Genomic DNA, 13,544 nt, shown 5'->3' with positions numbered 1-13,544 from the left:
GGTCCGTATGGATTATTTGTACTAAAACTCTTTTCAACCTGCTCGCTAGAATTTTTGTAAATAGTTTGTAATCTACATTTAAGAGAGAGATTGGTCTATAATTCTTAATTACTGATTCTTTCGACTCAGGCTTATGTATTAATGTTATACTTGCTTCTTTCCATGAGGCTGGAATTTTTTCCGTTTTAGCGCTGTTTTGCAGAGTGCTCTTAAAAGGATCTGCTAATTGATCCTCAAATTTTTGATAGAATTCCAACAGAATTCCATCTGGCCCTGGTGTTTTTCCTTTCTTCCCAGACTTAATAGCTTCAGTTATTTCACACATAGTGAAGGGTTCATTTAGTTGTGCTATCTGCTGAGTATTAAATTTCTTCTTCTCCCACTTATTTAAGTACTCCGAAATTTCTTGTTCTGTTACCTCAGACTTTTTATATAAGTTTTTATAAAAAAATTCCACTATTGATTTTATCTCCTGCTGATCAACTTTTTCCTCTCCTTTTTCGTTTTTTAGGGTTCTAATTATTTTCTTTTCTTGGTCTTTCTTAAGTCTATATGCCAGCCATCTGGAAGGTTTATTGCCATATTCAAAGTAGTAAAATTTGGCTTTTTCTATTTTCTTAGCTACCTCTTGAGCTATTATCAATTAGATTTAATTGATGTTGTAATTTACCTATTTTAATTCTCTTATTACAATCCTCTTTCATTTTCCTTTCTTCTACAGCTATTTCTTCTTTTATCTTTACTACTTTTTTCCCCTCCTTTTTCCTTTTCCATGCTCCTTGGTTTATCCACCACCCTCTAATATAAGCCTTGAAGGCATCCCATATTATCTCACTAGCTGTGTCTTGTTGTTTGTTTATCCGAAAAAAATCTGTTATTATTTCCCTCGTTTTATTAATTATTTCTTTGTCTTTCATCAGTTCAATATTTATTGACCATCTAAACTCTTTAAAAGAAATTATCTTTCAGTGTCTGGCTCTCAACTTTCAGATTCATCCCGCTTGTCCGACTAGCAAGGATCTATTTTTCCCTCAACAACTATGTGAAAATTCTATAATGTGATTGTTTAAGCATGGTGTAGTGGTTAAAGTGTTGGACTAGGATTGGAGAGACCCGGGTTCAAATCCCCACTTGTGCCATGGAAGCTGGCTTGGGTGAGCTTGGGCTAGTCACACACTCTCGCCCCAACCTACCTCAGAGGGTTGTTGTGAGGATAAAATGGACCACAGGAGATGATGTAAGATCTTTGGATCCCCAAGGGGGAGAAAGGTGAGATATAAATAGAGTGAATAAATACATGAATTATATTTGGATGATTTTAAATTGTTTATACATATTGCTGCTTCTTACAGAATATGATAGAGGTTTATGATAAACCTTTAATTGCCTATATTTAACTGCATTCGCTTGCTGGCCTAAATAATATTTTGTAAACACTTCTTGGCAATATTTTATGTTTTGCAATATTTTTATATTTATACATGTACAATTAAAAAAAACCACCCACCATGTTCCATTTTGACCACTTAAGTGTTGTCATTTTACAAATATTTGCTTAAATCATTTGGCAGCAGAAATTCCTGAGAGGGTGCAAACATTCAAATACATGATAGCCATCCTAGAGAAAAATTGGGCTCAATGATAGCATAAGACAAAAAAAAATCTATATGAAGAAAATGCAATTAAAAAGATATTGTCCCGAACAATGATTGTTTTGGCTCAAAATGCACAGGGATCAGAATTTTTTAAAAAATAATACTTGAAACATACTTTTTTAAAAATCTAATTTTTGTTCATGAGGCCTTCATTCTAAATGGTAGCAGAGAAATAGGAAGAACAACAGAAGTTCCCTATTGGATAACAGGAAGTACCTCTTTAATAACATAACTTCCTCTTTTTTACACACTGAAAAGTTCATTGCACTGAAAAGTTCATTGCACTGAAAAGTTCATTGCACTATGCCCACAGAGTGCAAACCAGTCATTTTTAATGGATTGATTTCAGTGGCACAGAAAGGATGTTCTTACTTATCTGAATTTATAAGGTTGCCAGATCTGGGTTAGGAAATTTCTGGAAATTTTAGGGTAGAGTCTAGAGCAAGATTTGGAGAGGGAGAAGAGTGGGGTATAATGCCAGAGTCCACCTCTAGGGTCACCAGGTTACAAGGAGAAAGATGGAGACCTAGGCCTCATTGCCAGCCTTGCACAGGAAGTGAGGTCATTATGCTAGCAATGTCTGGGCAACGCTCTGGTATTTGGGCAAAAACTGTATGGTAAAACTGGCTTCTACCACAGAGTTCCCCCCCCCCAAATACCAGAATGTCATCCAGACATTGCTGGTGTGATGATGTCACATCCTGTGCGATGCCAGCAACGAGGCCTAGGCCTTCTCCTTTCTCCAGGTAAGTTTTCTCTGCTGGCCAGCTGATCAGCAACCAGGGGTAGGGCCTAGCAGCAGGAGACCCCTGCCAACATCAGGGGGTCTGGCAACTCTTGTGACATGGAGTAACTCTATGGTTTTACCATAGAGTTCCTAGTGATTCCTGGAGCTACCCTATTTCACTTCTGGGTTTTCCCCTGAGGGGGGATGTAAATTGCTAGCTTCACAATCTATTATAAAGCTGATGATATTATGCATCTTTTGCAGCTGCAGTGGAATCTGCAAGTCTTCATGGGAGACAAACGACAAACATAAATTATAGAGCTGTATAACAGACTGCAACGGCTCAAGAAAGTTTTAATTTATTACAGGTTATGAGTTTGTGTCGTGTTTTTTTTTAAAAAAGCTCAAATTCATGAGAAATAAATCGATATGAAATGGCAGGACTCCAATTTAGTGTAATGGGATGGGACTCCTACCCTAAGCTCATATTTTAAAGTATTCATTGCATAAATATGTCATATTTGCAAAGACATTCACAATGATCAATGTTTGGTAAGCACAGCGAAAACATTTCTGTAATATACTGGGTAATAAATATATAGTTTTAGGTGGCTGATGAGGAAACTCTATAAATCAGGCTGGTGTCGCTTTGCGATCTGCTCGGAAGTCCACCTGCCACAGATTCTGACCTGCCAGGAACTTGGCAGCCTCCTTGGCAGTTCCCAAAGGCGGCAAAACAAGAGGCTGCTCGAGACCCTGATAGGACCAGTTCACACCTTATGGAGTAGAAGGGTTGGGCCTCAGGTCCCCACCCTGTGTCCTGTGTCAAAGCCATACATGAGTCATGGGTAGGATTGCCAGCCCTAGGCTGGAAAATACATGGAGATTTTGGAGGCGGAGCCTGCGGAGGGCAGGGTTTGGGGAGGGGAGGGACCTCAGTGGGGTAGAATGTCACAGAGTCCACCCGCCAAAGCAGACATTTTCTCCAGGGGAACTGAGCATTGCCAAACGGGGAACAGCTGTAATAGCAACCCTGGCTGTGGGTTCTCATCAACTCAGCCATACGTTCTTTCAGAGCTGTTCTCTCAGGAGCAGTTCTCGAAAGAAGAACAAGAAGAAGAGATTGGATTTATACCCCACCCTTCACAACCCAAAGGTGTCTCAGAGCGGCTTACAAACTCCTTTCCCTTCCCTTCCCCACAACAGACACCCTGTGAGGTAGGTGGGGCTGAGAGAGCTCTTGCAGAAACTGCTCTTTTTCGAGAACAGCTCTTATCAGAACTACGGCTTGCCCAAGGTCATCTAGTCAGGTGCAAGTGGAGGAGTGGGGAATCAAACCCGGTTCTCACAGATTAGATTCCACGCACTTAACCACTAGACCAAACTGGCTCTCTCAGGCCCACCTACCTCACAGGGTTTCTGCTCTGGGAAGGGGAAGGAAAAGGACTCTGAGTGAAGGGCGGGGTATAAATCCAATCTCCTCCTCCTCCTCCTTTCCCCCCTCCTCCTCCTTTCCCCCCTCCTCCTCCTCTTCTCTTCTAATGAAGCAATGCTGCTTCAGAAAGAAGACCAGGTAAAAGGGAACTTTTCAGAAATCTGAATAGCCCTGACTAGACTGATCTCATCAGAGTCTGGAAGCTAAGCAAGGTTAGGAACAAAAGAGAAGCCACGTTGGATCAGGGTTAGTTATGGTCAGGGGTCGTTTCGTAGAAAAAGAGCTAGGGGAACTCATTAGCATAACTCATTAGCATATGCCACACCCCCTGACATCACCGGAAGTGTAACAAAACGAGCCCCATGAAGGGCCCGGCGGTGGACCTGCAAGGCCGGCGGGAGTGCAAGGAAGCCCCGCGAAGGCCCTCCCTGGCTTCGTGATGTGCCCTGCCCCCCCATACCTCACCTGGGGGAACTGTGATCCTCCGCGATCTCCCTGAAATGATCTCTGGTTATGGTCAGTCCTTGGATGGGAGACCACTCAGGAAGATGGAGATTGCTGTGCCGAGGAAGATAATCGCAAACTACCTCTGCTCATCTCTTGCCTTGAAAACTCCTTGAGGAGGCACCATACATCAGCTGCAACTTGATGGCTCTCAACTATTGATTAGCTTGGAGCTCAAATGTCTGAGGACAGATTTGGAAGGATGTTTAATCACTATGTGATATGAAGATCTACAGCTGAAAGGCATGGGGAGTCAGTCGGAATTCGGCAGTCTTGGCCAGCTCAAGAACCACTTTGGATGCTGCCCTTAGAACACATTGATCATGTTAATTGAGATATTTCCACGTGCAGTGCTGGATCCTCATCTGTTGCTCCGGGCACAGCTGCACTATGATTTTTCTGTTAACTCAGGAGAAACCGTGACATTGGTGATTTGGGACAATTACACCCCATGAAATCAAACCAGAACGTTTCTGGTTTTACAGGCATCCTCATATAATTAATTACCAAGGCAAATGTTCAAATTTGGAAATCTTTCTCCCCCCCCCGCCCCCCGGGGCAGGTAAAGGAGGAAATAACAATGATCCATACAATCGCCAGAGAGGAGAGACAGACAGAAGGTACCTTCCAAAGTGTTCCTGAAGCTGAAGTTGGCCATTTTGTCCATGGTCCCAGCCTCGTATTCGGTCAGACTTAAACAGAATTCAACATCTGCCGAAGATGGAAGCCGTGGTGTCCGGTCTTTATCGTGGTTCCCAGGATTTCGGAGTAATGGCCCCTCGTTGGTGCCATTGCAGAGTTCTTGGCGAATGTTGTACTCTTTGGATCGACTGCAAATCACCTGGGGGGGTTGAAAAAGTTCCATTGAGTGTTTGGGTGGGCGGCTGATCTTTGTCATCTGGTCCATGTCTTTATTCAACAAATATCTCCCATGCAGGCCAGTGCATTCAAAGCTGCTCCCCATACACAATACACTACAATAAAATATGCAACACAACCTCCATGATAGAGCCCATCGAAGAAAAGAATAATATGAAGGAACATCCCGCATTCCAGCACAAATGAAACATGGGCTATATAGGCAACCCTACCTCCCATGCTTGAGCTGCGGTGGCTCAAGTAGTTAAGACGCTGAACTGCAGGCTGTGAAAGGTCAGTAGTTCAGCAGTTCGAGACCTGAGTTGCCGCATGATGGAGTGAGCTCCCGTCTCTAGTTCCAGCTCCTGCCAACCTAGCAGTTCGAAAGCAAGAAATTGCAAGTAGATAAATAGGTACCACTTCGATGGGAAGGTAACAGCGTTCCGTGCGCCTTGGTGTTTAGTCATGCCGGCCACATGACCACGGAAACGTCTTTGGACAGCGCTGGCTCTTCGGCTTTGAAACGGAGATGAGCACCGCAACCCTAGAGTCGGATTCGACTGGCTTTCGAGCAAGGGAACCTTTACCTTTACTTTTTACCTCCCATGCAGACCAGGAAGGAAGAAGAGGAGGAGGAGATTGGATTTATACCCCACCCTTCGCTCGGAGTCTCAGAGCAGCTTACAGTCTCCTTCCCTTCCTCTCCTCACAACAGACGCCCTGTAAGATAGGTGGGGCTGTGAGAGTCCACCCTTCAAAGCAGCCATTTTCTCCCAGGGAGCTGATCTCTGTCAGCTGGAGATCAGTTGTCAAAGCAGGAGATCCCCAGGCCCCACCTGGAGGCTGGGAACCCTACCACCCACACAGTTGCCAGCACTGGGCTAGTATCCTTACACCATTGCCAATCAGGGGTCATTTCATAGAAAAAGAGGTGCAGGAGCTTTTGGGCCGGGGGGGCCCTCTGCAACTTACCTGGCTGCTTCTTGCTCTGACTGAGAGCTGCTGGGAGCAGGGGGTGGGGCTTGTTGCATGTGCCCGCCGCCTGGGCTCTTTACTGCCAGAGCTCCGCTCCTGTGCACTCCTGCAGGAAATGACCCCTGCTGCCAGTAATATAGTAGGCAGGATACACATGAAAAACAGACTAAGAATCTATTTTAAATATTGAAAAATGCTGTCTGTAACGTGTATGTTTTATGCACCTCTTGCTACGTGGCCCAATTAAGGCCCCCGTGGAAGCATTCAACAGTTTTAAAAAATCCAGTATAGGGTTGATCGATCCGGGTTGGGAAATACTTTGGGGGGGGGGTGAGGCCTGAGGAGGGAAGGTTTTGGGGAGGAGAGGGACTTCAGTGAGGTATAATGCCATAGAGTTCACCTTCCAGGTGAACTGATCGCTGTCTGTTGGAGATCAGTCATAATGCCTGGAAATCTCCAGCCACCACCTGATTGTTGGCATCCCTAATCCGGTAACGTGAAGCAAAACACAACAGCCCATTAACCATTAAAAGCAACAAGAGGATGGCAGACGATGTTACATCAGAACAAAGTTCGAGTCCGGCGGCACCTTTAAGACCAGCAAGGTTTTATTCAAGGTGTGAGCTTTCATGCGCACGCACACTTTATCAAATACCCACCTGGATGTTGCATCAGTATGTAAAAAAAACAAACCCCATTCTGCTCAAGCCCTTGTATGCAGGGGTATTTTGGAGCAGGAACACACAGGAACGGAGTTCCGGCTGGCTCCCAAGTTGGCCACGCCCAGCAGGAACTCATTAGCATAATAGGCCACACCCAACAGCAGAAACTCATTAGGATTGGCTACATTAGGGGTGTGTGGCCTAACATGCAAAGGAGTTCCTGCTACCAAAAAAAGCCCTGGGTTTTGACAACAAACAAGGTAAACAGAATAGCAAGCAAAAGGTGGGTGTGGCTGGATAACCACACTTCTGGTAACATGGGGGTGCGGCCTAATGTGCTAATGAGCTGTGCTGTCAGGGGTGTGGCCCAATATGCTAATGAGTTCCTGCTGTTGGGTGTGGCCTATTATGCTAATGAGTCCCTGCTGGGCTTTTTCTACAAAAAGAGCCCTGCTTGTATGCATGACTAGCTGTAGCAGAATATAGATGGGATTGTATATCAGAGGGTACACCACTGAAAACAATGCTGTGCAGCACGCAGGCAAGAATACAGACTCCATCCGCACTCTGGTGCCCCTCTGATTAATCTTCATGGCTCCTGACCAAGGAAGTGATGTATATCTTGATGCCAAGACTCAGACCCTCTTAGCTGAATTTGCAGCATCTGACGCCTGGCCACTGCCCCTTTTCTGTTCTTTTTGCCATCACATCGCAGCCAACCTACAGCAACCCTGTAGGGTTTTCAAGGCAAGAGATGAACAGAGGTGATTTACCATTGCCTGCTTCTGCGTAGCAACCCGGGACGTCCCTGGTGGTCTCCCGTCCGTGTGCTAACCAGGGCTGACCCTGCTCAGCTTATGATTTCTGTGGGGTTGCCAGTCTCCAGGTGGCGGCTGAGGATCTCCTGGGATCCCATCTGATCTCCAGGCGACAGAGATCAGTCCACCTGGAGAAAACGGCTACTTGGGAAGGTGGACTGAACTCTATGGCCTTATGCCCCAGTGAAGTCTTGTCCTGCCCCAAACCCCACCCTCCTCAGGACCCCCCCCCTCCATATCTTCAGGTATTTTCCAATCGGGAGGTGGCAACCCTAAATATCGGACAAGATTTGGCTGGCCTGTGCTATTATGGTCAGGGGGTTGACAGCCTACTGAATCTGCTTTAATTGTTTCCCTAGTTTCCTATAAGAATAATAAAATGTAAGTCTTCAAATTCCCTGGGAATGGAAATTTAATGAAGCCACTACCAAGAAGGCTCTGCTCTTTATCACAAATAAGTCAACTGTAAAACTGACTTCCATTTCTTTTTAAAGTTTTACTTCTTTGACACATTTCTCAGTAACTGTGGCTGAAGCAAAGTACCGTAGTAAAAGAAACAGACCTTGACAGATCTTACTCAGGGAAGAAGCAGTTACGGGGCTCAGTTTCTGCTTTTCTAAGTGTTTGTGTAGGCCTATATATACAGGTTAAAGTTTTTTCATAAGATATGAAAGATCCAAGTCATTAAGGGCTTTAAAGGTAACTGGCAGCACTTTGAACGAGGCCTGGAAATTTATCTCCATTCACTGGTGAGGGCAACATTCCTCTCGGCTGCTTTAAAAGGATCTCTTGGGAACGACAAAAAAGAAAGAAAAGAGCAATGAAGGATGTGATCCAGAATAGCTGCTTCTTATAATAAACGTCCTCTTCAAAATTTAAATCAATGCAGTTCCCCGGTGGGCTTCAAATAATCAAACTTTCTCAAGCAATCCTGGCTCGCTCTTCTGCTTTCTTTTTTCAGAGACAGCAAAGGAATGCAGCATCCCCGAGGAAGAATGGTGCCTCAAAACACAACGGCATGGGGTTTAAAAATGCAAAGAGAAAGGATATTGGAATAAACTACTCTGGTTACATTTTCTGAAGACGTCCAAAGAGATCCCTGTAACAACAGCCCCCCCCCCACTTGCCAGCTCTGGAGATTTTGGGGGCGGAGCCTGGGGAGAGTGGGATTTAGGGGGGGAAGGGACCCCAGCAGGGCCTAATGCCATAGAGCTCATCCTCCAATGCAGCCACTTCGTCCAGGGGGACTGATCTCTGCAGTAGGGCTGCCAAGCGGGGGTGGGGGGCAGGTAAACCCCCACTTTGGAGGCCCAATTTCCACCGCCGCAGAATCGGGCCTCGGGAAGAACCCCGCCCCCTGAAGCGCAGCGTGGCTGCATCACAGGATGTGATGCAACCACGTAGATCACATTGGGGGCGTGGCCCCAAGCGTGGGAGGCAAACCTCTATGGTTTTCCCTCCAATGATTGGGGCCACGCCCCCAACATGCTCTGTGTTGTGCGTCACTTCCTGTGATGTTCTAGCGGCGCGCCCATCGGCAGCTCCCGGACCCCGGCGACGCTCCCCCGCCGGTGAGTCCGAGCGACTTGGCAACCCTACTCTGCAGTCTGGAGGTCAATTTAAGAGCGGCAGATCTCCAGGTGCCACTGGAGGCTTGCAATCCAACCCCACCCCCAGGGCATAGGTTGGCACATAGCACTGCCTCTTTGGGGAATCGTACGGTTGTCAACCTCCAGGTGGGTCCTGGATTTCTCTCAGAGTTACAAGGAAGGACTACAAGACCAGTGTTCCCTCTAAGCTGAGTTAGTGTGAGCTAGCTCACAGTTTTTTAGCCTCCGGCTCACACATTTTTGTGTTAGCTCAGGAAGGACGGCTCCAGAGCAAACTAACTTATGCAGCAGCCAACTCGCTCGCTCACAACTTTAATGCCAGTAGCTCACAAAGTCGGACTTTTGCTCACAAGACTCCACAGCTTAGAGGGAACATTGTACAAGACACCGGTTCATGGCAGGTGGACTCTATGGCATTATACCCCTGCTGAGCTCCCTCCCACACCCCAAACCCTGCCTTTCCCAGTAGGGTTGCCAGCCTCCAGGTGGGGCCTGCGGATCTCCCGCTTTTACAACTCATCTCCAGCTGACAGAGATCAGCTCCCCGGGAGAAAATGGCTGCTTTGGAGGGTGGACTCTGTGGCATTGGAGCATGACGAGGCCCCTCCCCTCCCCAAACCCCGCCCCCTCCTGGCTCCACCCCCAAAGTCTCCAGGTATTTTCCAACCCAGACCTGGCGACCCTATTTCCCAGGCTCCATCCCCAAATCTCTAGGATTTTCTCAACGTGGCGTTGGTAGCCCTGCAAGTTTCCATGGGCTGAGCAGAATGGTCTGGCCCATCGCCTCCATCGTGCCCTCACTCCTTCTCCTGTTCCAGGATCAACAGGGACCTGCTGCCATCGGCAAGGCCCAGTTTCAGCTGGCAGAGGGCTGGCAAGCTCTGTTTGCACTACCAATCTGAGCAGTGTGGAGAGGGGGGGAAACAGTGACATCATTGACGTTGCTACATCACCTCTGGGTATAACCTGGAAGTGACAAAGCGTAGCTCCAGGAATCACTCAAAACTCTATGGTTTTCTGCATTGTACTCGGAAGTGATGTAGTGACATTGGGGATGTCGCATGCCACCCCACACTGTTTGCCACCCCACACTGTGTTGCCCCCAGGCTCTCCATAGCAATACAGTCTTCATTGAGGCTCACTTAGGCAACAGGATTGAAACCTATACTTTCCCTGTGCCTGGTTTGTCTGTGGAGGAGGTGATGGAGGAACCCACAGGTAATTGATATCCGCTCATGCATAAAGTGGGGTAAGGGGAGTCAATCGCTTACATATGTTGGGACACATAAGCAAGGGGAACTTCCTCCTGCCTCTTCCCCCGTTACATCACATCCTGGTTACGGTTAAAACGTGCTTGCAAAAATTCCGGTTTTGCCACTCGAGGTTTTAATGTGAAATCTCAAATTAATTTTTTACTTTGAATGTGTCATTGGAGCTTTGATATTCATGTATTTTTAGGTTAAGTGGAACTGTTCAAATTTCCAATGGAAACTCACTGTGGCATAGTGGTTAGAATGACAGGCTAGGATCTGGGAGAGCCAGGCTGAAATCTGCACTCCGCCATGGAAGCTCGCCGGTGACCTTGAGCCAGTCACTCTGTATTTGCCTAACCCGCAGTTGTGAGAACAAGATGTAAAGAAGGGAGAACACTGTTGGAAGCAGTGTTCCCTCTAAGCTGAGTTAGTGTGGGCTAGTTCACAGTTTTTTAGCCTCCGGCTCACACACTTTTGTCTCAGCTCAGGAAGGAGGGCTCCAGAGCAAACTAATTGATGCAGCAGCCAAGTCGCTCGCTCACAACTGTAATGCCAGTAGCTCACAAAGTAGAATGTTTGCTCAGAAGACTCCACAGCTTCCCAATTGGGAAGAAAAGCAGGGTAGAAATATCTAAATAAATAGGGAATCTCAGAGACTGCCTGCTTCCAAAAACTAAATATTGTGGGGAAGAAAAATGGGGTATAAATATTTAAATAAATATTTAAGTAAATACAGCATCTCTTAAACTGTTTCCGAAAACTAAATATCATTCCTGGGTAGGGTTGCCAGGTCCGACGGAAACACCAGCAGGGGATTGGGGGGGGAGAGTTCTGGGAGCTGGAAGTGATGTCGTGTGACATGCTTACATTACCGAGAAGTGGCGTTGACACACTGATGACGTAGGCACACTGATGACGTCAGGGGCGACACTCTGGTTTCTGGGCAAAACTCTGTGGTAAAATCAGCCTCAAACCATAGAGTTTTGCCCAAAAGCTAGAGTGTCGCTCCCCATCATCACCAACCTGCCCACGTCACTTCTAGGTGTGTAGGCATATCACTTTTATTTCCGGTGATGTCGCTTTGGGGGGGGGCGAGGAATTCCTCCCATCAGGCAGCAGAAGCCTGCAAAACCAGGGGATCCCCTGCCCCCAACTTGGGAATGGCAACCCCATTCCTGAGCAAAAATCACTACCTACTAAATGCTATTGCATGTTGCCTATGAAATGCCATGGTGGTGGAAAGTGCTATCAAGTCACCGCTGACTTATGGCAAAGCCTTTGGGTTTTTAAGGCAAGAGACACCCAGAGGTGGTTTGTTATTGCCTGCCTCCGAGTCCTGGCCCTGGTATTCCTGGGAGGTCTCCCATCCAACTACTAGTGAGGGCCGACCCTGCTTAGCTCTCAAGATCTGATGAGACCAGGCTAACCTCAGCTATGCAGGTCAGGGGGCCTATGAGACGCACTATATACTAAATCCAAAATACCCTTTTTCATGTCACATCTTAATATACCACTGCATGATAATTGTCAAATATAGGAAAATAATTGTAATATCTGTCAAATTCAAGGAAGCAGCCACTCCTAGGGGTGCCAAAGGGAGATTTGGGGTGAATATTCGGTAAGCATTCAAATATTTCGAAAAATAATCAGAGAACTCATTCTTTTGGCTGCAGGAGTAGAGAGAATAGAATTTAAAACATGCATGTGCGCTGGATTAAACCCGGGCTGTGGCTGACATAGTTCATCATTGGCCCTCACCATTTCCTGCCCCGCTATACTTTTCTGTCTTGAAGGAGATTGTAAAGCAGTGATTTTTTAAAAAAACTGGTTTTTCATAATCCAGATTCATAATTTGTAATTCAGGATTAAATTAAAATGGTTAAAGTGTTGGACTAGGGTTTGGAAACCCAGGTTTGACATGCCTGGCACAATGATGTCAGCTGGAAGTGATGTCATCATGCTGGGCACATCATGAAGGGGACATTCTAGCATTTGGCTAAAAACTCTATGGTCAACTCTATGGTCACCATAGAGTTTTTCACTAAATGCTAGAGTGTCCCCCACACAACGTGCCCAGTGCGATGACATCATGTCTGGGTGACATTAGGCATGGTGGGGCTTTTCGGGGCGGAGCTCCCCCCATTGGCCAGCTGGCCAGAGGCTGATTGGGGCCCCAGAAATTGGGGAAAACCCCACCCCCATCAGCAGGATGGCAACCCTAGTCCCCATTGAGGAGAAAGATGGGATATAAGATAAGAAATAAAAACTCATCTGATGTCCATTTTACTTATTATATAGGTGAGGCATGGATTCGCTAGTGAGTGTATGGACAGCAGTGAATGTCAATGAATCATTTTCCCTTCAGGAGTGTGCTTGCAAGGTAACCAGTTTTGCGAACTCAGGTTTATTACATTCACATATCACATTTTTAGGCATGCACTTAAAACAAAACAAATGGGTGAACTAGAGGAACCACTATAGTGGTCGGAGCATCAGAACAGGAGTTGGGAAGCTAAAGCTCAAACCCTTGCTTCACTGTGAAGTCCAGCAGACGTTCCTTGGCCAGCTAGTCTCATAGCCCAACCTACGTCTAGAGTTGCCAGCCACCAGTTGGGGCCTGGAGATCTTTGGAATGAACGCTGATCTCCAACTACAGAAATCAGTTTCCCGAGAGAAAACAGGAGCTTTGGAGGGTAGGCTTTGTGGCATTAGACCCTGCTGAGGTCCCGCCACTCCCCCAAACTCCACCCCCCACACCTCTAGTAATTTGGTGACCTGGGGTTCAATAGTTCCAATGTTTTGAGCGGGTTCTTTCAGATCATGGGATGGACCCTCACAGGGCTTTTTGTGGAAAAAGCCCAGCAGGAGCTCATTAGCATAATAGGCCACACCCAACAGCAGAAACTCATTAGCATATTAGGCCACACCCATGACAGCACAGCTCACTAGCACATTAGGCCGCACCCCCATGTTACCAGAAGTGTGGTTATCCAGCCACACCCACCTTTTGCTTCTTATTCTGTTTACCCAGGGCTTTTTTGTAGCAG

General features: G+C 46.6%; 1 protein-coding gene across 1 annotated transcript in view; it reads right to left on the bottom strand.

The window, feature by feature from the left end:
• The window catches only part of TYR (tyrosinase), a 71,376-nt gene that overhangs the window by 44,805 nt on the left and 13,027 nt on the right, over nt 1–13,544 (bottom strand). Inside the window, exon 2 of the mRNA XM_015421974.1 lies at nt 4,946–5,162. Coding sequence (XP_015277460.1) covers nt 4,946–5,162 — 217 coding nt within the window. The remainder of the gene's footprint in view (nt 1–4,945; nt 5,163–13,544) is intronic.

The sequence above is a fragment of the Gekko japonicus genome, unplaced genomic scaffold (assembly GCF_001447785.1).
Source record: "Gekko japonicus isolate JY-2015 unplaced genomic scaffold, Gekko_japonicus_V1.1 scaffold900, whole genome shotgun sequence".
In the NCBI taxonomy this organism is placed as follows: domain Eukaryota; kingdom Metazoa; phylum Chordata; class Lepidosauria; order Squamata; family Gekkonidae; genus Gekko; species Gekko japonicus.
The sequence above is the reverse complement of the archived record's forward strand: the minus strand, read 5'-3'. Positions and strand labels throughout refer to the sequence as shown.